This window comes from Phyllosticta capitalensis, assembly GCF_038381095.1.
Source record: "Phyllosticta capitalensis strain CBS 128856 chromosome Unknown BKA78scaffold_3, whole genome shotgun sequence".
NCBI lineage: Eukaryota > Fungi > Ascomycota > Dothideomycetes > Botryosphaeriales > Phyllostictaceae > Phyllosticta > Phyllosticta capitalensis.
In genome coordinates this window covers 2,563,274-2,583,007 of record NW_027117441.1, presented here as the reverse complement: position 1 = coordinate 2,583,007, position 19,734 = coordinate 2,563,274, and the positions used below count along the sequence as shown (strand labels likewise).

Sequence of the window (19,734 nt, the reverse complement as noted above, 5' to 3'; positions counted from 1 at the left end):
GACGTCAATTACGGATAGTCAAATCATCAACCGCCGCTTTCACATCAACCCTGATATCAAATCATCTCTTCTCGGGGGTCAAGTTGTCATATGCATCCACTGCAAGCGCTTTCTCGTTGGCACCTACACCGTGGACGGAGATATCTTTTGTCGCACCCATGTCGTCTACACTGATGGTGCATGTTCGAGAAATGGCCAATTGTCTTCGTCTGCTGGCTGGGGTGTCGCTACAGGGATCGACGCGCCCCATCACCACGTCATACCTTTTGATGGCCACACGGGAAGGAGGACAAAGAACTGCTGGTTCTGACTGATTCCAACTACGCGGTACAAGGATTGACGGAGTGGCTACCAAACTGGAAGGTGACCTGGCAGCCCCCCGTCCACTTTCAATTCGCCGTACTTTTTAGCTAATCATTCCTCACAATCAACCAGCGGAACAATCTCAAGACATCTGACGGTAGAACGCCATCAAACCTCGACCTCTTTCTCCAGCTTGATGAGCATATCAATGAATACGAGGACTCCAATATCCGCATTGCTTTGAAGCATGTGCCCAGGGACGCCAACAAGATTGCGAACGAGTTGGCTCGACGTGCCTCCAAAATCGACATGAAGATCCAAAATGGCATGACAAGAGGTCAGGCCTACGAGAGTGTCAACTCTGTTCCACTCCAAATCGACATGTCTTCCTTTTTGCAGATCCCATCGACCGTACGCAACCGCCGTGGAGAAATTCCTGACACAAGCACTTTTCCATTTTGTCAACTGACTGAGCAAGGAGATCTGTGGATTTAACTGCTCTTTGTCGACCGCTGAATATGGGATTGAGCTATCCATCGGAGTGGTATTTGGTTTTTGCCCACCTGCTTGTGAAACGGTCGTTGCTGCGGAGGACTTCGTAGACTCAAAGAGACGTGGAGTGATTCGGGTTTTCGGTACTCTACATTGATAAACTTTCAGCAATTAAGCATCGGTAAGAAACTTTTGGGAACATATTCCTACAAGAACTGATGGCGATGCCGTGGTTCCTTTCTGTCCATGAGTCGAGCAGCGGGCAATCGCTGGTCACACCGGATCTCGCTTGGCCGATATCAACGTGCCCACGCGATTCTTGCGCGCAATCAGAACTCGCGGTTGGCGAGTCGAAGTCATTCCGCGAGGTAGACTTGCTGTCAGGTTCCGTCTCATCAATTGGTGTATCGTCTTAGATCCTTAACAACAAATCCATCCGGATCGTGGAACCCACGTCACGGGCTGCCTTATGGCCCGAGCGTTCTAACTCGGGTCCCACCCGACTACGTGTAGCCCAACCTCTTACAACGTGCAGCTCACCGACCAACCTTCTCAAAACCCCGCTGTCTTTTTATCTGTCTCGTATCTCTTGAATTTCCTGGCGAACTTTGAGAGACTTTTCATCATGTCGGCGCTTTTTCTCAGGAGCAGTTATCAGCAGTACAAAGAAGATATCAACCTGGTTGCGTCGTGGTTGGCAAGCACGGCTCGGAGTTGCGGATATCCCAAGGACCTGCTCTTTGGATCCAATGTACAGGACACGGGATCGAAGGGGCCTGGAAGACTCAAAGGAAAAGCCAGGAAGCAGGCCAAGCAACCAGGAAACGAGATCGGCGAAAACTCAAAGCGCGCACCCATCATCGCCATCAAGGACTTTATCGCTCTGGCTGAATTCATCGTCGGCAAGAAGAAACAAGTCGTCGAAGTCCCTTCTTATTTGGCCTACACACTTGATCGCGCCATACGAACCCGCAAGGACCATGGCGCTCTTGCAAGGATGCGGCCGGGAGCCGAATCCTCATACGAAAACCATTCTTATTTTGTGGGTGTTTTGGAACGCGTCAAAGAGGTACTGGCTCCAATAATGCCAGTGAGAACGACCCCTAAACCAAAGCCTGGCGCAGAACCTTCTGCCGACGACGTTTCCAACAGGTTCGAGAAGTTGAAGGTGGAAGAACCGTCCCAGGAATTTCTCAATGCGCCAGATGTGGTCATTCCCGAACGCCCAATACCTGAATTTGAGGCCGAGCAACTCGATAACCTTGATGAGGTTAATACCGTCTTCTTGCTATTCCTTGAGGACTTGCGCCAGATTCGCGAAGTCATCAACAATCTCTGGAAACGGTACGAGGATGGGACTTACGGACTCGTGGCCCTGTCATTGGCGACAAACACGGCCGTTGACTTTGCACGCGCGTTGGAGAACGACCTTTTCCCATTGCTGAACAAGCACGGTGGCTCGGAGAGCCTGTTTCAAAAGGCCTGGGGCGCCACTTGCCTCTCGCATGGGCAAAACCCAAATCATCGTGAGCAGCCCGGAGATGGTATCAATCTACGGATGTACAACGAGGCCGAAAACATGATGTGGAATGCATATCATTTTCTCAATGAGTTCAAGAAGGTCGTGGGAGTTGGCTCTCGCGACGTATCACCCTGGAAGCCTGGATCCTATGGCGTCTACGATCCCAAGAGCAACCGGGGATCTATGACTGATAGGCAGAAGTACGATGAAGACAGGGCCCTGCTAATGGACTTCCTTCCTGTGGTGGCTCTTCACGTCAGAGCGGCATTTGACAAAGACGTCATCCTCGAGGATGAGTTGATCCGTGGCTGTAGGATCGTGTTTGAGACTGGAGATGTTTCGCTCTGGAACGTTCTCTCGATCCAACTTTTCCTCGATGTTCACCACACCTTGCGATCAAAAGTATCCGATGCTTTCAATGGATTCATAGGGGCCACTTTCAACCTCCACGATAGCCTTCAGGAGACACTCGACTTTCACGAGAATCTTCACATGAAAAGCTGGCCAAAGGAGAGCAACAGATTCCTTGAAGCGATTCGGAACGAAATTATTCTCTTTGTGAGCGACAAACATTACCTGAAGAGCGCGAAGGATACTCCAAATTGGCCGAAGCTGCAACACCTTTTCATCTGGCGTCGACATCTGGTATTCTCTGGCCTTCATATGTACAGGCGACAGGCGCAAGCGCAAAAGCTCGGTGTCGAATTTGCCAATATGTGGGGTGCCACTGTCCTCACTCCTCACCTGTATCATGCTGTTGGTTGCGAGAAGCTTCTTGGTCATGACAAAGACTGGCAAGATATGGAGACACTCATTGAATCCAGGGTAAATCTATATTTGGAGAAAGAGCGCCAGAAGGAACAGAGGAGTACTTTCGTCGCTACCTCTTGACGACGGGGACGTCTGCGGCCTCACTCGCCAAGAACAGTCGGCGCAATTGGCAACGCTCCAAGGCTGGGGCTAGAGGTCTCAAGGAGCTAGCTCCGCTTGCCAGAACCTTCAATGATCGCTACTGCAACTATTATTACCGGTACGACTTAACCCCTGACCATCTGAAGAACATCCTGGAAAACATCAAAATTTGGGAAGTCACGGCCCAGACCTGGAAGACATCGACATCTCAAACAGGTCAGACCCGGACGACTGGTAGGCGCTGATGACCCGAGACCTCGACGACTCCGCAGACTACCTCCCGGAAAGAAAAAACAAGATGGAAAGGCTCTGCAGAGACTGACAGCCCCCGCGCTCCTGAAGAAAATGTGCAGTACGCTCGAGGACGAGAAAGACGAACTATCCTTCGACTACTTCCGCATGCATCTCCAGTGCTGGAAGCTTCTTCGATCCATCAGAGAAAAATGCCACCCAATGCTGCGGAAAATGTTCGGCCCTGGCTATCTGGAAACGGAATCGCATCTTGAGGTCATGGTCGGCTACGTCCTTCTATCGGCCGTCAACGTAAGCAGCTTCCCACCGCAGATTGCGAAGGCCAAGAAGACTGCGGAAGTCACGTCTGCTCTGCTTGCCAAGACTGCTGAGGCCATCGAGGAGTTGGTCGACCGTGGTGAAGGCACTCGTGTTACCGGTCCACCACCTCCAGTTGATATTGATGCCGAATGGGCCGACTTTGACTATTATCATGAATCCGAGATGCGTCCTCGGCGTCCATCTCTCACTTTGTCCGAGTTTGAGGCGCTGTACAGCCGCCCCGGTGGTGGCTCAGAATTGCCGCAACTTGCAGCGGATGGCACGAACCTTCCAGCTCTAAGTGCGGATATGCAGGCATTGTATGAATCTCTTGCTCGCGGCCTGTCTGAAAGGCCTCCAAAGCCGGGGGATGCGGATTACTTTTCTCGTTGATCTTTCCCGCTCTCTTGCTGGTCGTGGCTTCAAAGCATCGTCGAATCTTGTTGCACAACAAGACAATCCAGCAAACGAAAAAATCCCAAATCATCGCAAGCAGTGAAGAGTCTTGTTTCACGCGCACTCGAAAGCTGCACTGCTCGTCATGTGCCTTTCTGACGTGTTGGACAGGTCGACAACGAGAATGTTTTTTTTTTTTTTTTTTGTACTGGATGTAAGATGAGAAGCCCCCAAAATATTTTGATAATGCAACTCAAATAAGACTGCTGACTTTTTGAGGACGACTTTGAGTTCGCTGCGAACCGTTTGGGTAGATGGATGTAATTTGGACCAATCAGGAGCACGGATTGCGCTTGGGCCTTGTTTATCAAATGGTGTTGTGGAGCTGTAGCCGCGACAACGGCAAGTCCGCAGGGATTCCTGGTCCTCATGTGTATTTAGTCCCGTTGGAGTAAGACAACGTCAGAGACCAGAAACTACTCCTCCTTTTGTTCGGCCACGCGCGTGTGATTCTTTGAAAGCGAGGCAGCTTAACTTCCAATGGCTCGTTTTTTTGCGCCCACCCACAGGACCTACGAACTTGTTTGTTCAATACTTCAGCTTTCCGCTTCGTAGCATTTGTATAATTTTACAAGTCACAAGGGTTCCTTGAAATTTTCGCAATCGACAGAGTGCGGACGTGAGTTAATCGCAGCTAATGCACGGGCTGCATGCATATGAACCACATACTTAACCACACACCTCCCGCTATTGCATGTTGCTTCCACAACCCCTCCTTTCTATGTTCCAACTCCGCTATCCTGAAGCTTGCCGCCGCCATGCCGGCCTCTGACTTGCTGTCAAAGTTTCTGACGTCTAGCTACCAGCAGTACAAAGAAGATACGAACACGGTCGCCTCGTGGCTGACCAGCACTGCGCGCCGATGCGGGTACCCTGAGGATCTTCTCGCCAAGGAAGCCGTGAAGGCTGCGAAAAAACGAAAGCCCAAGAAGAAAAAGAAGAAGAAGAACACCAGTGCTGGTGTCTCCGACGCTCCGCAATCCACACCAGGCGACCCTGGCGCAGGCAGTCCCGGCGCAGGCAGTTCAGGCGCAGGCAGTTCAGGCGCAGGCAGTTCAAGCGCAGGCAATTCCAAGACAGATGCTTCTTCCGCACCCAAACCGGACGTTCCTGGCCCAACCAAGGATGTTCCACCGACCAGCAACGCCAGTAATGCTCCGGCACCCTCGTCTTACACATATCTGATTTCCATCAACGATTTCTTGACTCTGGCAGAGTTCATTGCCGCCAAGAAGCCGGCTGAGAAAGTACCCCACTACTTCGTGCAAAGTCTCAATCGGGCAATTTCCGTGCGCAAGAAACACGGCGCGACCGTGGCTGCTCGACAACCTGAAGACACGGATTCAAACGAGCGCCACTCTTACTTCATTGGCGTCTTGGAGGGGATCAAGGAGCTTCTCAGGCCAAGCTTTGCGACGTCAACTTCCACGTCAGAGATAATGCCCGAGATAAGCGTCTCTGTTGATTTTACCAATTCTTTCGCGGGGTTGAACATTGAGGAGCCCTCACAAAAGTTTCAGGACGCACCGGATATCGTGATTCCCGAGCGGCCGCAGCCAGACACCACTGCGTTGCAGCGTCAGGAAGAGGCGGAAGCATACACTGCCTTCTCTCTATTACTCGATGACCTTCACAACATACGATGCGCAATCAGAGACATTTGGGAGCATCTCACGATCAGGTATCGGCGGGTAGCTGCTGTTCTAGCCACCAACACAGCTATCGATTTCGCACGAGAGCTGGAGCAAGATCTGTTGGAGGTGATGGAGAAATTTGGAGGTGTTGGCAAAATGCTTGAGAAGGTCTGGGGGGACAAGTGTAGGAGCAAAGGAGAAGATCCCGATTACCGCGACTTGCCCGAGGACCGCTTGAATATCAAGCTCTATGAAGACGCCGAAAAGTTGATGATACCAGCGTATCATTGTCTCGATTCTTTTGTCACAGAATTGAGAACAGGCAACGGCATTCCAGGGTACACGCCTTTGGATCTGAAGTCCCGCGGCAATCAGCAGAGCGCTTTCAAACAGCAGCGAAAAAAGTACCAAACTGCGAGGACTGAAATGGCCCGGTTCCTTTCCATCCTTGGTGTTTTTTGTACCGAGGCATACCCAGATGGTGCATTTGTCGAAGACGAACTCACGCGTGGCCTGCGAATAGTCTGCACAACACACAAAATCTCGCTCTGGAATATCTTTTCTGTCCAGATTCTCCTGGAAATCCACAGAATACTGGGAGATGAGTGCTCCATTGGATTCAAGACTTTCACGCATGTCAAAGGGTGGATAGCAGAATCCATTGACAGTTACTTTGACCTTCAGGATGGGGACCCGGATCTTCGTACAGAACACGACCAGACGCTTAAGGATCTCGACAAGCGCCTCAAAAACAATTTTTCACGCGGAGACCGTGTGCGTGATGCGTGCACCAGACTCGGTCGTCCTCTGCCTCAAACTCATTGGCTTTTCCAGTCGAACCCAATCCTCAGCGGTCTATGGCAATATAGCGCGCAATACATATTCTCAGAGACAGGCATAAAAATCGCCAGCGACATGGGGGCCATCCTGAGTGCGAAACACCTTTACAGAGCGTTCTCCAAAGAGAGGTTTTTTTTGGGGTTCCTGGAAGGATATGGACGCGGTCCTGATTTGCCAGCGCGACATTAATTTCATGAGGATCGCCGAGTCTGCGTCGCCCGATGTCTATGTGCGACGGTATCTACTTGACATGGGCGCCTCTGCATCTGACTTTGCGAGAGACAACAACCGAAGGATTCCGCTTACGACTGCCCGTCCCAAACCCCTGCGAAGCCACGTTGACTTGATGCGCATTTTCAAGCATCGCTTCTGCATGGAATCACGTCGCGTCTCATTCTCCCCTGAGGATCTCAAGAAGATCATGGAAAAGACTAGCTTCTGGGAAGAGAGCGACGACGAAGATCCCTTCAAAATCCGAGACTTTGATGGCGGCATCCGAATTGATCGGGGTATGGTACTGAATGATCGACCTGATTCGTCTCGGTCCAGGAACTTGCAACGGCAGCCAATCCCCAAGCTGCTGAAGAAGCTTGCCGTGGCGCTGCATGGTGAGCTCCTTGTGCTCGTCTACGACTACCTCTATAGGCACACCTTTTGCTGGAAGCTTCTTCAGTCAGAGAAAGACACCCAGGACGACGAATTCAAGCAGATGTACGGCTATGATTACCTTGCATCATCCAGGCAGCTTCCCAAGGTGGCTGGGTACATCTTGATGGCGGCGGTTGATGACACCAAGTTCCCTAATGGCCTGTTGAATCCAAAAAGACAGAGACGGGTGACTAAAGACTTCATGGAGGATGCAGCATTGAGGCTCGACGTGATGGCACTGTCGGGTGAGAGTGACGTCGTTTGCTTGGTTGCAGAAGCGTTGCATAGTGTCTATCACGGTCCGGACCCAATGACGCCGGGAACTGAGGTCGACAACGCAGTTGACGCAGCCAATCAGCGCGATCCACACCAGTCTGGCGTACAAAACAATACTGTCATAGCAACAGTGTAACGAGCTTTCCTTTTGTCAATTATTTGTGTAGGTGGCATTCAAGGAGAGGTCAGCGGATTGAACTCCCCTTCGTTCCTGTTCTCGGGCTTTAAGCCAATCGATATCTACGTCATTTACGATCGTCATACTCTAGACTCGTTCGTATGTTTCTCAAGAAGCTGCTGCTATTGGAGCCAAGACCTCTTCGAGAAGTACGGTGTGGCACATGAGTTTGAATAGTGCTAGCGCCGAGTGCTCACTTGAATGGAAATACTTTCAAGCTACCACGCCAAAAGTCTTCATTTAATCCTCTTTACATTGAGCGAGGATAAGAGCTATGTTTGCCAAAGCAGTCAGACGACCTAAGCCTCAAAAGTGAAGTCGGAAGGGCGAGCAAGAGCATTGAGATGGTGGACTGCTGAGGGAAGACCTTTTTCGCACGGGTACTTGCAGACAGAAATTTCTTGCTCAATGAGCGGTCAGGGAGCAGGTGTCACAGGACGCACCGAAGGACCAACTGGAAATTTCACGTCAACTCTAGAAGTTATATCTCACAACAACATCTACGTTAGCCGACTCTACGTCGGTCTTCAGACCTCAGGTCAACGGGACTGCGCTAGGCCCGACCTCTTTCTGGCATTCCTCTGCTTTTCGCTAGTATCTACTTCCTCTTGTGCCTAACTCTCTGTATAGCTCGCCAACGATCATGGCATACTGGCCTGTGATTTGTGGCATCAGCAACCGAATGTTCACGCTCGATCCGAACACCGCGTCCGAATACGTTGGCAACTTGATCTACACATGCAACGGATGTGGTCGGTTCTTCTTCGCGTGCACCGAAAGCCCCACGGGATTCTCTCATGGTCGACCGCTCGTTTTTGCCGATGGCGCATGTCTCAACAACGGAAAACCTGGTGCTCGGGCTGGATTTGGCGTTGCAGTCGGACTGGACCCGAAAGATCGTTTCGTATTCCCGTTCGGAGGTAGATCTGTGAGGACCAACCAGAAGGCAGAGATAGCTGCGCTTGAGGAGGGCGTGATGCGTGGAGTGGAAGCGCTGAATCAGGAGCCCGTGGCAGCATGCTCAAATGGACCGGTCAACAGGGTGGTCATCGCTTCAGACTCTGCGTACGCCGTTAGGGGAGTCACCGAATGGATGCCAAAGTGGAGGGTAAGTAACTCCATCAACCTTCCTTAGGTGCCCCAACCAAGCACATGTGCAAGGCGCCTTCTGACACCTTGAAATTAGGCCAACGGCTTCAAAACCAGCAGAGGCACCTATATCCAGAATGCAGCAGAGTTTAAGAGACTCGACGAGACGATTTGCTGCTACGAGAACCTTGGATACCTGATAGGCTTCTGGCACATTCCCCGGCAATTCAACCGCGACGCAGACGCGCTGGCACGACAAGCCGCCAGTCTTGACCAAGGACCTCCGGCAGCAGCACCCCCGCGGAGAGATCCGGGCTTTTCAAGCGGCCTCTTTCCTCTTAATGGCTACGCAGGACATCGTTAGCTGTAGGCCGATGTCTTTAGAACAAGAGACGGTGACTGGTACCACCAATACTTTCCTGGCAGCCTAGGAGTGTCATGTTATGGTCTTATGTCGTTGAGCTGTCTCTGTTTACCCCAGAAATAGAGACCTGAGAATACTTTCAAGTCGCCCAATCAGCGAAAATACCATGCCCATGTGTTAAAACCCCTCTGATTATTTGAACGACACGCATCCTTCGAGAATCGAGACCTTGAAAAACGAGGAAACGATCTGCAAAGTCGGCGGACTACGACTGCTCCCTGTATGCGTACATCTCAAGGGGGAAGGATGGCATCGAGAGTCATGAGCTTCCAAGAAGACGAGGCAGGGACCAGTTGGCAGCTACGGGACGGTGAGAAGTCGCGACATCAACGGCCAGGCAAGCGCCTTCCTATGTCGCTGCCATTACAGCTCCAAAACCATGGCTCACCCTGCTTCAACTCTGTTCCGAATCACCCCCTCCGTCCCTCTTCTTTCCCGAGACACTCCTCCCATTTGCTCCCTTTTTCGCTCATCCAAACACGCCCAACCATGTCGTTCCAGGAAATGCCAGCGGGTACATTCATCGCCGGACGCGCTCTACATCTCCATAGCGCGTACAGATTCAACGGCTCTATCATCGGAAAGTGCCAGGAATGCCATCGATTTTTCCTACAGTCGCCTAGTCTTCCCGGCTTCCATCACAGCGTCCCAATCGTCTTCACTGACGGCGCGTGCCTCGACAATCACTTGCCGCAAAGACGCCGCCGAGCTGGATATGGTGTTGTGCTTGGCACAGATCCCGAAGATCAATTTTCATTCTCGTTCAATGGCCTTGAGGAGAGATTGAATCATAAAGCCGAATTACGCGGAGTGCAGAAAGGCTTGGAGCTGGGGATGCAAGCAGTCATGGAAGAATGCTGGTACGAAAACCCAGTGGATACATTTGTGGTATTTACGGACTCATGGTACGCTGTCCAAGGCATTACGGAACAGATGCCGAATTGGCATCTCGTCGTAAGTTCAACTTAATCCTAGCTGGGATAAGCAGGCGGCAATGCAAAAATCGAGGTGCTAACAAATTGCAAAACAGAACAACGAGTTCAGGACTCCAAGGGTCGGGGAGCGGGGCGGGCGGCTGGTCGAAAATGAACCCTTTTTCCGTGGCATTGAGTTCACCATGAGGCAGATCGAGGGTAGTGGCGTCAGGGTTGGTCTTTTTTGCGTCCCTCGAGGATCCAACACGATCGCGAACCGGCTGGCGGGCTTAGGTGCTCAGAATGACCAAGGAGCATTCATTAACACCGGTTATCTTGGCTTCTCCTGGTTCGCCTGATCATGCACGTATTGTTCACGGAAACAGCCCAGAATGATACTGTACCGCATCCGCTCGTCATTTTTCAGCATTCTCTATGATCGGCGACCCAAAAGAACGACGTACATGGCTTAACAGGATTACAAAAGACTTTCGCAGCATTCGGCACGTTTTAGGGGATGGTGGGATTGGAATTATTAGACTGGAGAGCAGATGTATCTCAAAAAGTTCAGGCGATTGCTCAGGGACTGCAGAAATACCAAACATTCACAAAAGTCGAGTTCAGTGTCACGATGCCTCCTTGTTGTCTGAATCGACGTATCTAGACTTCTCTGCATGCGTAATACTTTGCAAACTCTCCTTCCCCTTTCCATGGCAGTCAATCTTCTTGACTTCGGTAACGGCACTTCCAAGCCCCTGGCAAGCCAAAATTTGCGCGATTGCGCAAGAAAGAGACTGAGCGAAAAGGCAACTAATACGACCGCTGACAGTCGTAAGAAGAGTGTCAACGGACAATGGGATGATCCACTTGTAAGGGAAGTGACCACTGTGCACTTATGCAGGGAACTCCAGCAGAACTGTGCAGTACACAGTTTCAGTTTTTGACAGACGCATCAATCTTGTTTGGCAAGCGTCTTCATTTGCTGTGGAAGCTTGCGTGTTTTACTCACCTCCGCCATGCATCTTTCTAGGTCAAAACTTCACTCTGCACTCCTTCACCTGAAAATTACTTCTGACTTCACTCATCCAACCCAACTATGCCTCCGCAGTCGGGTTGCCACCTCGACGGGACTGGCGTCTTTGGCCGGACGCTCAAATTCTGCCCGAGGCTCTCGTCTTTCAGCCATGATGACCTCGTTCTGGAGCGTAGCGAATGTCGGCGATTCTTTCTCGCTTGCTGCCAGCACCCTGACCACGTCTGCCATCGCCACCCTCTGATCTTCACCGACGGATCATGCCTCAACAACGGAACCCCTGCCGCCAGAGCTGGATACGGAGTGGCCATAGGCCAGTACGAATGGGATCAACACGCCATCCCTGCTGACTCGTCCTCCAAGAGAACGAACAACAAGGCAGAACTCGCCGCAGCAAGCGTCGGACTCATGATCGCGAGGGAAGACTTGAGGGAGAGCCTTCGACTGGGAATCTCGGAGGTCCACGACAGACAGCTCATCATTGCTTGTGACAGCGAGCATGTTGTCAAGGGCATGACGGAATGGCTCCCGAAATGGAAGGTCAGTGAATGTGCTCCCAACACACCAAGTCGCTGACGCGTTCAAAACAGAGAAACAACTTCAAGACTTCCAGGGGCACCACTGTGGAGAACGCGGAAGAATTCCGTGGGCTGGACAGAATCGTCACCGAATGCGAGAACGAGGGTATTACCGTTGGCTTTTGGCGCGTCCCACGCGAATACAACACCCTTGCGGACATGCTGGCGCGTGAAGCTGCGGCGAAGGATGGGGTTCAGCAAGAAGATGTTGTTGGCGGCGTCACGCGAGAGAAGATTCGAGAGCGGTTGAGGCACCACACGCAATGCGGCTGAAGAAGGGGGGCTTGTGTCCAAGAGCTTCACACTGCTTGTGCATTGTATTGCTCCATGGAAGGCGCACAAAGCAGCCGCATCACTGGCTGGCTTTGCTGCAATTGTCATTGCTGATGACCTGTTTGGAGTCTTGGGTCGCTCTGGGAGGCTCTGGAATCAACGCATTTGCGGGCAGACTAAGTTAAGCATTTGTCTTCGGTAGAGGGCGGGGTGGAAACACATCCTTAGGTCTTTCAAACTATGAGAATGGTTCTTGAGAGCCACCGTGCCTAACAAAGAAATCGCCCATCGACGTGTTCCGCCTTCAGTAGGCGATACTCTTTTCTTTTCCCCTGCCCAAGCCAACGCCTACCTGTCCCCCTTTTCCATCCTCGGCGCCTCCTGACTTCGCTCTTGACCCGTCCTCTCCACTGGCACCTTCAAACCTGAGTTGGATAGTGCTAATGTAAAGCAAAGCGGGTTCGATCGCAACTGGAAGGCGCGATTTTGGTCGTCATTCTGTGTCTTGGAGAAAAGAAAGTTGTCGTGTTCGACCTTCGCAAGCGGAATGAGTGAAGAGTGATGTCCAGTGGCCCAGGAACACAAAGGGAAGTTGCGAGCAACCTTGGTTCGTTTGAAAGTCGGTCATTTGGTTGGACGCTCTGAAACGGCGAGAATCTTCTTCGTCTGGCGCAAACCAAACTCCGGAGCCGTCGAGATTACTCCATCCGCGATAGCTCCGACTCTCCGTAGCATCTGAGTTGGTAGACGTGCAACGTTGCGGACGTCCATCTCACAGCTGGCCAACCTCATTGGATAGTTGCTCAACGACGCGTTGGACCCTCCGCTCAAGATCCGGATCCGAAAAGTGTTGGCATTCAAGACACTCAAAGTCTCCCGTATCAGAGGGCCTCACTTCCTTTCTCCGGGTATACTCTGCAAACTTCCAATATGCTATGGGTGTCCACTTCCGCATGCGCCAACATCCATAACAGGCAAAGCTCGATTCGGACAACCGTCCGTTGTGCTGTCGAAAACGCATCGCTCGGTCCAGGAATAGCTTCTTTGTCTCGTCTGACATGCTCGTGGGTTCAATGTGGTCTCTCCAAAATTTGTTCGTTGCGGCGAAGAAAATCGCGGCATCGTAGTCAAGGTGATCGTAGATTTCCAACAAGAGCTCCACCGGGAGTTTTCCAAATACGCCTAGCTCGGTCGCCGGTCTCGAGAATTCCGAATCTTGTTGAGTACCGCTGGAGAATTCTTGAAGATCCTTTTCGGTTGGAGAGGAGTTGCTGCATGTCGCGACGCTGTTGCAGTCTGGGCTGTTTTGAGCTGCTTCGGAAGAGCGGAGTGTGGGCATAGGATCGGGGAAGTTTGGTGGCAGGTCAGATACTGCAGACATTTCGTAAAGTGGACTAGGGAAGTATTCGTCTTTCGAAAGTTGGCGACTACAGTCGATGTTGCGGGGTGATCTGGGGAAGGTGGGGTGGGCGGAAGAGGGTTATTCTATCACAGAAGCTACCAAATTTTAAAGCATCTGACAAGGTTACTACCTGACGCTCAAGCCCGCTCCAATTGAGGTCATTGAGAACACCATCCGGGTTTCCGCTGCTCTGTCAATCATGGTCACGATTGAAGCCGTTGTCCCATCTGCTCATGGGATTCATGTCAAGAGACAAAGTGACATAACGTCTTTTGATCATCATTCTCACTATTTACACGACAGTAGTTGACGCTGGCATGGTCAAGGCTTGTTCGAATCTGAATTTCGATTTCAGGACCAATACCTTTCACGACGTTCTTTCTGGACACAGTAATTTTAACTTACAGAGACATATCTTCAAGAAAGCCGCCGGCCCAGCGCTTTTGTTCTCGGTCGTCAGTTGCCATATTTCACCTGTTAAGCTGGGCCTCATAGAACTCCAGGTGCTTATCCTCCCACCTTTTCCCATGAACTAGCAAGTTGTTGCACCTCGGACAGGGGGCGTGGGCAACAACAGAGAGCTCGAGTCCCGTCGCCCCGCGAACACATAGCCGGCAGCTTGGACATCCCCAGCAAGCAAGATCCCCGAGGTATTGCTCACAAAGCGTGCATTTCCATTGCGGCCGCGGCAGTCCGTCCTTCTCGATGAATAGTACGGCATCCCCGTGGTACAAGGTTCGGTACGTGTCGCGGCACTCAGTGCAGTTCCTGACCAGCAGGTGGTTGGGCGTGATACGCTCAGGCGACTTGACACAGTGTTTCCTGTCGAAGTGTTCCTCCTTTCTCACGCAGAAACATTCGGGACAGGCGTATCCAGGGCCAGACTCGGAGGAGAGACTATGCTGGTTGAACCCCTCTGCTCGAATAGCGAATTCCAGCTTTTCTTTTTGCGAAAGCTGCGGAGGGTCGATCAGAGCGCGGTTGAGCCGGTTCGTTGCAGCAAAGAATATGGCGGAGGGGTAGTCGAGGTACTGGCCGATCTCGAGAATCAATTCATTGGGGAAGTTCCCAATGGCCACCGACGAAGTTGATTCAGTCGAAGACATACTGTGGATATCTTTTCGCGATGTCGTTAAAGCAACGATTTGAGGTTTGGAAATGCGGGGTGGTCTTAAGAGACCCGACTGAAAGCAGGCCTTTTATAGAGCGCTCGAGAGCGTTTTGTTCCATGACTCGTAATTATTGCCAAGTTTTGGGAATACAGGTAGATTCAGGGCGTCCGTCGGGTCTTGCCAACCTATCCTGGTCGACATGCCACCAAGGAAATCGAAGTAGAGGGATGGCGATCGTGAGAGAAGTAATCGGCGATCCGAAAGAGCAAACCCGACAAGCAAAGAGAGATTCTTTGTCCGACCGCTCCTCAGCTTTTTATAACTGGTAAAGCCTGCTTCTCCTGTGGCGAGCACTCCTCGTCAAGATGCATTCGCCAATCTCTTCTCTAGCTCTTTTTGAGTCGTCGCGATCGACGAAGTCAGAATCTCGTGCTCATGAGCTGTTTTGATGAGACCATTATGGCAAGCATCACTCTTCAATTGGCGAAATGAACTTGTACATCCATCCAGTGCGAGAATCTTTGCACTTGCATTTATCAAGAGCAGTTAGCGCTTGGTTTGGAGCAGAACCCAGAGTGCCGTGAGGATCATGCCGACTGGTGGCACTCTGAGCAAGAATAGATACGGATACCTTTTTTAGACAACCTATCCCATGCCAATTTGTATTCTTGACTTTGCGGTAGAAGGATACTGGATGTCGACAATCAAAACACCGAAGTATGTTCGGTTGCATTTTATGGGGCTCGTAGGAGAATGGAGGTGGCCCAAGGTGGAAGCAACCATCACAAGGAACAGTGCGTGGAGGGTATTGGCTGATGTTTTGTTGAAATGTTGTCGCTCGTCGCAGGAAGGCCACCTTGTCTTTGTTTGACACGAAGTCTAGTGGATTCAATCGTCTGATCCAGTAGTGGTTTGTTGTGGCCATGAAAATCACAGATCCGTAGTCGAGGCTCTCGAAGATTTGCAACTGTAGCTCAGCAGGGAGTTTTCCAAACAGGCCTTGGGTAGTGGCTGCCTGTGAGAAGATGGAAATCGGAGCAGCCATGCCGGTGGTCATTGTGAAGCTGCGCTGCAGAGTGGGAAGTGGGGTGGATGGGTATTTGAGCGATGGAACCCGCCCTGATAAGCATAAACTCCGCAACAACAAGGTTTAGTACACTTGCCAAATACTGGAGACCTGATTGGTGTCTAGTTAGTGGGGCAACTTGGTAAGTCTGGTGATTGGAACTGTGCTTTGTGTAGAAGATTCGAAAGCCTACTCACAGTTGCCAAATGTTGGAACCTAGTCGTTGCAGTCGTGTGTCAGGGAACAATCCAGAGAGGTCTAGAGCAATCGTTGATCTTGTCCTGAGTGTTCTGTTTGGACTCCAAAAACACGGAACGCTAAGAAGACGATGTTTGCACCATTTCCGTTCTCCCTCGAATCTTGGATTTGTCCTTGTTGCTACTCGTCGTCGTCTGAAACCGGCATTTTCATGGAGAGAGCAATGCATTTAGCAATAGAGCCATATCCACGCAAGAGACCATTCTCACACTTGGGACAAGCAGGCTTAAGAAACTCATGCGTATCCCAGAGTCCGCGCACGCAATGGCCGCAATGAGTGCACCCCCAATTGGAAAGGGTGTTGGGGTAATTGTCGCAAATGTCGCAAACCCATCTCAGGCGGGAGAAGTCTCTCTCAACCACTGGCGCCCGAGACCCATGGGATAAGATCACGAGTCTATCCCCGCAATCAAGACAGACTCTGAGTTGAAACTTTGGATTTATGCCAGATAGAGGGGATTTGCGAAACCACCCTTCAACTTCGTTACTGTTGAAGTGCTTCCTCTTCCTGACCCGGTAACACTGGAAGCACGCGAACCCGATGTCGTCGCCGCAATGCTGTCCGTACCACTCGAATCGCTTGATGGAATTGACCTTGTCAATTTCTGGCAGTGCTGAGGGATCAATCAGATCCCGATAATATCGATTGGTTGCTGCAAGCAAAATCGAAGATGAATAGTCGAGATGTCCGAAGATTTCCAATCGGAGCTCCGTGGGCAGTTTTCCGAGCACGCCCAGAGGAGTTGCTGGCTTGAAAGATCGAGGCTGAGGAGAATCCATTCGCGGTCTGTTGTATGAAAGCTGTGAATTTGTCAGGCTCAAATTCGACCGCCGTACTTCGAAGGCGGCGTCTCGCGCTCCTCCGAATTTTCGACTGACCTTTGTGGCGAATGGAACGGCTTTCAAAAGAGGTAGGCGGCGATGATTTTGGCTGGAAGATTTGCGGGATTGGGACGATTGTGGTCGTCGTCAGTCAATTGTAGACAGAAGGTGCTGTCTCTGCTGGTGGCATGTATGAGCAAAGGATTCCGTCAAAACAACAGGGTGAGAGCGAGGAGAGAGTATTTATACGTGCTGGCTCCATTTGACTCACAAGTCGGACCATTCTCAAAGGCAATCGAGTTCAGTCAACGAGCATTGGCTATTGGACAGCCATGATTTTCTCAGTGCCAAGATTGTTGAGATACTGAACATGTACCGGGGTGTACTTACTAATAGGCGTTCTGAGTTGCCGCTAAATTCCGCAACACAAAGCTTAGTACACTTGCCGAATACTGGAGACCTGATTGGCGTGCAGTCAGTAGCGCAACGAGTCAAAGAGAAAGGCAAATAATGAGAGCACATGCAACACCGAAGAAGCAAGAATAGTGAAGACCAAGAGAAGAAGTCAAAATTTGCTGCATAGAGAAAATGAGGGCCCTTTTGCCGCAAGAAAACCAACCCCGACTGAAGCTTTCTTTTGTGAAAGCCATGCGGATCACCTAATCGACCGACGCATCGAGACCAAAAGCGACGGAATGGCTTGCGGGGCGTCGCCACCAAGAAAGCGAGTCCGGCCTGTTGCGAAGCACCATTGGCGGATGGCGAGGACCGGCGGGAAGACCTGGGTAAGGCAAATTGAGGTCAGACTGGGAGTCCAGGTGGAATTCCTCCCACCATCCGGCAGGGACTCCGGCCGTGGTCGCCTGTGTCGCCGTGAAAGCGATGTTTCCGAGGGTGCCGTGCAAGACGAACAGGCTGTTGGCGGTGCGTGGAGAGTTGTCGGCGCAGACGGGGCAGATGTCGAGGTATTTGCCTCCGCGCATACAGGAGCCGCACTGTTGACAGCCGTAGTACGCGAAGAGGTGCTGAGTGCAGGTCGATTGGTACACCTGGAAGGCCTTGGTGCAGGGGACGCAGAACCACTTTTTGCGATCGCCCATTTTGACGACGCGTGCCTGTGGATGGTGCGAGGAGACGACGACCGGACGCTCGCATTCGAGACAGAGCTGGGATGGCGTACCGCGGTGGTAGGGCTCCATAGCGTCGAGGTACTGCAGCTGCTCGTGCCAGCGCGCGGAGAAGTCCCGTTTCTTCCTAATACGGAAGCAGCCGTGGCAGGGAACGTGGCCCCAGAATTTGTGTTGCTCGAAGCCGAGAGCGCGCCAGAGGAAGAAGCGCTTGTCGGTGGTTGACGTGATGGAAACAGGGTCGATCCAGCTACGCCAGTAGTGGTTTGTGGAGGCGAGGAAAAGCGCGGAAGGGTAATCGACGTGGCTCAAGACATTCAGCTTGAGCTCGGCGGGAAGCTTTCCAAAGAGGCCTTGCGCGGTTGCTGGCCTTGAGGATGTAGCCAGTGGAGCAGAGGGGGCAGCGGATGGCTGGATGTTCTTGGTCATTTCGCCCGGAGAAGGTGACATCTTGTCTTGAGGAAGGCTGGGGTTCTGATGATCTGGTGGTCTGATGTTGTGAAGAGGTTGTCGTCCAGGTTGCTGTGAGTTGCAAGCTTATGTTCTTTCCAAGGTGCAGCGTGAAGACATCGCGAGTGCGCGGAAACCTGCACAACAAGATCGCCAGGGCGACTGCTTCCGCGCCACTATCTTTTGCTCTCGCCATGCTCGGCTTGTCATTCTCGGCACTACTCAGACATGCTCTTCACAACAAGTTTCGACCCAATAGCTCAAAGTAGAGTAGGGCTGAAGTTTGGAAATGTGCGAAGTAGAAAGATCATGAGGCACCTGAGCACTTCAAACTGAATAGACTTGAGCAAATAGGTAGAAACAAACAGATTGTGAAGCAGCAGACTTGAGCAGCAGAAAGATGACTGATTTCATGAAAATCAAAGCTTCATGAGTGGTATGCCGAGAGCTGCAACAAGACGACAAAACTCACTCCTCACCTTTCAAACCTAAACCAAGCCGTCGCTAATGATCTTGGTGCTGGAAATGCCATTGAGGCCACATCTAGAATCGCGACAAATCTGGCGCGATAACCCTCGCCGTGTGACAGGTTTCCCCGATGGCGCTAGAATCATCTCGCAATTTGAGCGATTGCTTTGGCATGGCCTGGAAGTCTCATCGGTGTCAACTTGAGGCGTTGGGAGAGTGTAGGAACGAGAGCGATGGCTGTGTGTTCTGCCTCAAGGCGCCTCATGATGAGGTTGTTTGCTGCTTCCTTGTAGAGAAGCTGCCCTGTTCGTTGGAGACATGTCGACAATTCTCACATGATCGTTACACAACGGGAGTCCGGTTGGCCTTCATAATACTTTGCCAATGAGCAGTGTTGACATCAAGAGGCTTGTTGAACTTCCGCAGTGAAAGGGAATGAATGCGAAGTGTTGCGCGGACGCTAACGGGAAGACGCGCTAAAGCTAATCAAGTAATATTAAGCGAGTTGCTGCAACACCAGCTCGCGAATGCGGTCGGTAGTCCTGAATGGATGACTATACCATTCCCTTTGTGCGCAATCGACAGACATTAAAAGGTCTCGTCAAGATGAGAAGGTGAAAATTGGTCTATTTGAAGTATCCAAATGGGAAAGAAAAGGGGGAGGAAATGGAAAAAGATCGAGTCTTACCAGACAGACCACAACAACAAATCCCACGTAAACGCCATCGTCCTTCTGACCGTCCGTCCCATACGTATATGCATCAGTGCCATCGTGCGCCATACATACTTCCTCGTCGTCTCGTCATCTGCTAAATCCTTGAGTGCAGCCTGAACAAGAAGCAACAACCCAAACAGTCCAAAAACGCCCCGATATGCCAAACATGCGAGTCTGCCGCCTCAACAGC

At 51.4% G+C, this 19,734-nt stretch overlaps 10 protein-coding genes across 10 annotated transcripts; 5 read left to right on the top strand and 5 right to left on the bottom strand.

Annotated features, from left to right (window-relative positions):
* Positions 1 to 273: 273 nt before the first annotated feature.
* BKA78DRAFT_309981 (uncharacterized protein) lies at positions 274 to 1,208 on the bottom strand. Its single transcript, XM_066888079.1, has 2 exons — positions 1,006 to 1,208; positions 274 to 943 (listed from the first exon to the last, which is right to left on the bottom strand). The coding sequence occupies exons 1-2, from the start codon at positions 1,041 to 1,043 to the stop codon at positions 472 to 474; spliced, it is 510 nt and encodes a 169-aa protein (XP_066746984.1). The 5' UTR covers positions 1,044 to 1,208; the 3' UTR covers positions 274 to 471.
* Positions 1,209 to 1,420: 212 nt separating this feature from the next.
* Positions 1,421 to 4,174, top strand: BKA78DRAFT_351357 (uncharacterized protein; the record flags this gene model as incomplete). Its single annotated transcript, XM_066891153.1, has 3 exons — positions 1,421 to 3,073; positions 3,142 to 3,463; positions 3,555 to 4,174. 3 exons carry the CDS (start codon positions 1,421 to 1,423, stop codon positions 4,172 to 4,174), a joined length of 2,595 nt encoding a protein of 864 aa, XP_066746983.1.
* Positions 4,175 to 4,887: 713 nt separating this feature from the next.
* BKA78DRAFT_342312 (uncharacterized protein) lies at positions 4,888 to 7,807 on the top strand (the record flags this gene model as incomplete). Its single annotated transcript, XM_066890380.1, is given in 2 exon segments — positions 4,888 to 6,802; positions 6,822 to 7,807. The coding sequence occupies 2 exon segments, from the start codon at positions 4,888 to 4,890 to the stop codon at positions 7,769 to 7,771; spliced, it is 2,865 nt and encodes a 954-aa protein (XP_066746982.1). The 3' UTR covers positions 7,772 to 7,807.
* Positions 7,808 to 8,456: 649 nt separating this feature from the next.
* Positions 8,457 to 9,312, top strand: BKA78DRAFT_367368 (ribonuclease H-like domain-containing protein; the record flags this gene model as incomplete). Its single annotated transcript, XM_066892603.1, has 2 exons — positions 8,457 to 8,921; positions 9,000 to 9,312. The coding sequence occupies 2 exons, from the start codon at positions 8,457 to 8,459 to the stop codon at positions 9,264 to 9,266; spliced, it is 732 nt and encodes a 243-aa protein (XP_066746981.1). The 3' UTR covers positions 9,267 to 9,312.
* Positions 9,313 to 9,815: 503 nt separating this feature from the next.
* On the top strand, positions 9,816 to 10,599 carry BKA78DRAFT_351354 (uncharacterized protein; the record flags this gene model as incomplete). Its single annotated transcript, XM_066891152.1, has 2 exons — positions 9,816 to 10,280; positions 10,357 to 10,599. 2 exons carry the CDS (start codon positions 9,816 to 9,818, stop codon positions 10,597 to 10,599), a joined length of 708 nt encoding a protein of 235 aa, XP_066746980.1.
* Positions 10,600 to 11,336: 737 nt separating this feature from the next.
* Positions 11,337 to 12,124, top strand: BKA78DRAFT_294045 (ribonuclease H-like domain-containing protein; the record flags this gene model as incomplete). The annotated part of the gene is made up of 2 exons (XM_066886288.1): positions 11,337 to 11,813; positions 11,864 to 12,124. The coding sequence occupies 2 exons, from the start codon at positions 11,337 to 11,339 to the stop codon at positions 12,122 to 12,124; spliced, it is 738 nt and encodes a 245-aa protein (XP_066746979.1).
* A 772-nt stretch (positions 12,125 to 12,896) lies between these two features.
* Positions 12,897 to 13,505, bottom strand: BKA78DRAFT_294044 (uncharacterized protein; the record flags this gene model as incomplete). The annotated part of the gene is made up of 1 exon (XM_066886287.1): positions 12,897 to 13,505. The coding sequence occupies one exon, from the start codon at positions 13,503 to 13,505 to the stop codon at positions 12,897 to 12,899; it is 609 nt and encodes a 202-aa protein (XP_066746978.1).
* Positions 13,506 to 13,996: 491 nt separating this feature from the next.
* BKA78DRAFT_367367 (uncharacterized protein) lies at positions 13,997 to 14,632 on the bottom strand (the record flags this gene model as incomplete). The annotated part of the gene is made up of 1 exon (XM_066892602.1): positions 13,997 to 14,632. The coding sequence occupies one exon, from the start codon at positions 14,630 to 14,632 to the stop codon at positions 13,997 to 13,999; it is 636 nt and encodes a 211-aa protein (XP_066746977.1).
* A 475-nt stretch (positions 14,633 to 15,107) lies between these two features.
* Positions 15,108 to 15,695, bottom strand: BKA78DRAFT_342311 (uncharacterized protein; the record flags this gene model as incomplete). The annotated part of the gene is made up of 1 exon (XM_066890379.1): positions 15,108 to 15,695. One exon carries the CDS (start codon positions 15,693 to 15,695, stop codon positions 15,108 to 15,110), a length of 588 nt encoding a protein of 195 aa, XP_066746976.1.
* A 1,748-nt stretch (positions 15,696 to 17,443) lies between these two features.
* On the bottom strand, positions 17,444 to 18,361 carry BKA78DRAFT_351351 (uncharacterized protein; the record flags this gene model as incomplete). The annotated part of the gene is made up of 1 exon (XM_066891151.1): positions 17,444 to 18,361. The coding sequence occupies one exon, from the start codon at positions 18,359 to 18,361 to the stop codon at positions 17,444 to 17,446; it is 918 nt and encodes a 305-aa protein (XP_066746975.1).
* Between the last annotated feature and the right edge of the window lie 1,373 nt (positions 18,362 to 19,734).

Excerpts from the sequence above, each read along its gene's own strand:
- BKA78DRAFT_309981 (XM_066888079.1), bottom strand. The coding sequence starts at position 1,043 with ATGGACAGAAAGGAACCACGGCATCGCCATCAGTTCTT. Across the intron at positions 944-1,005 it reads CGGCATCGCCATCAGTTCTT|AGTACCGAAAACCCGAATCA; the intron begins GTAGGAATATGT and ends TTATCAATGTAG.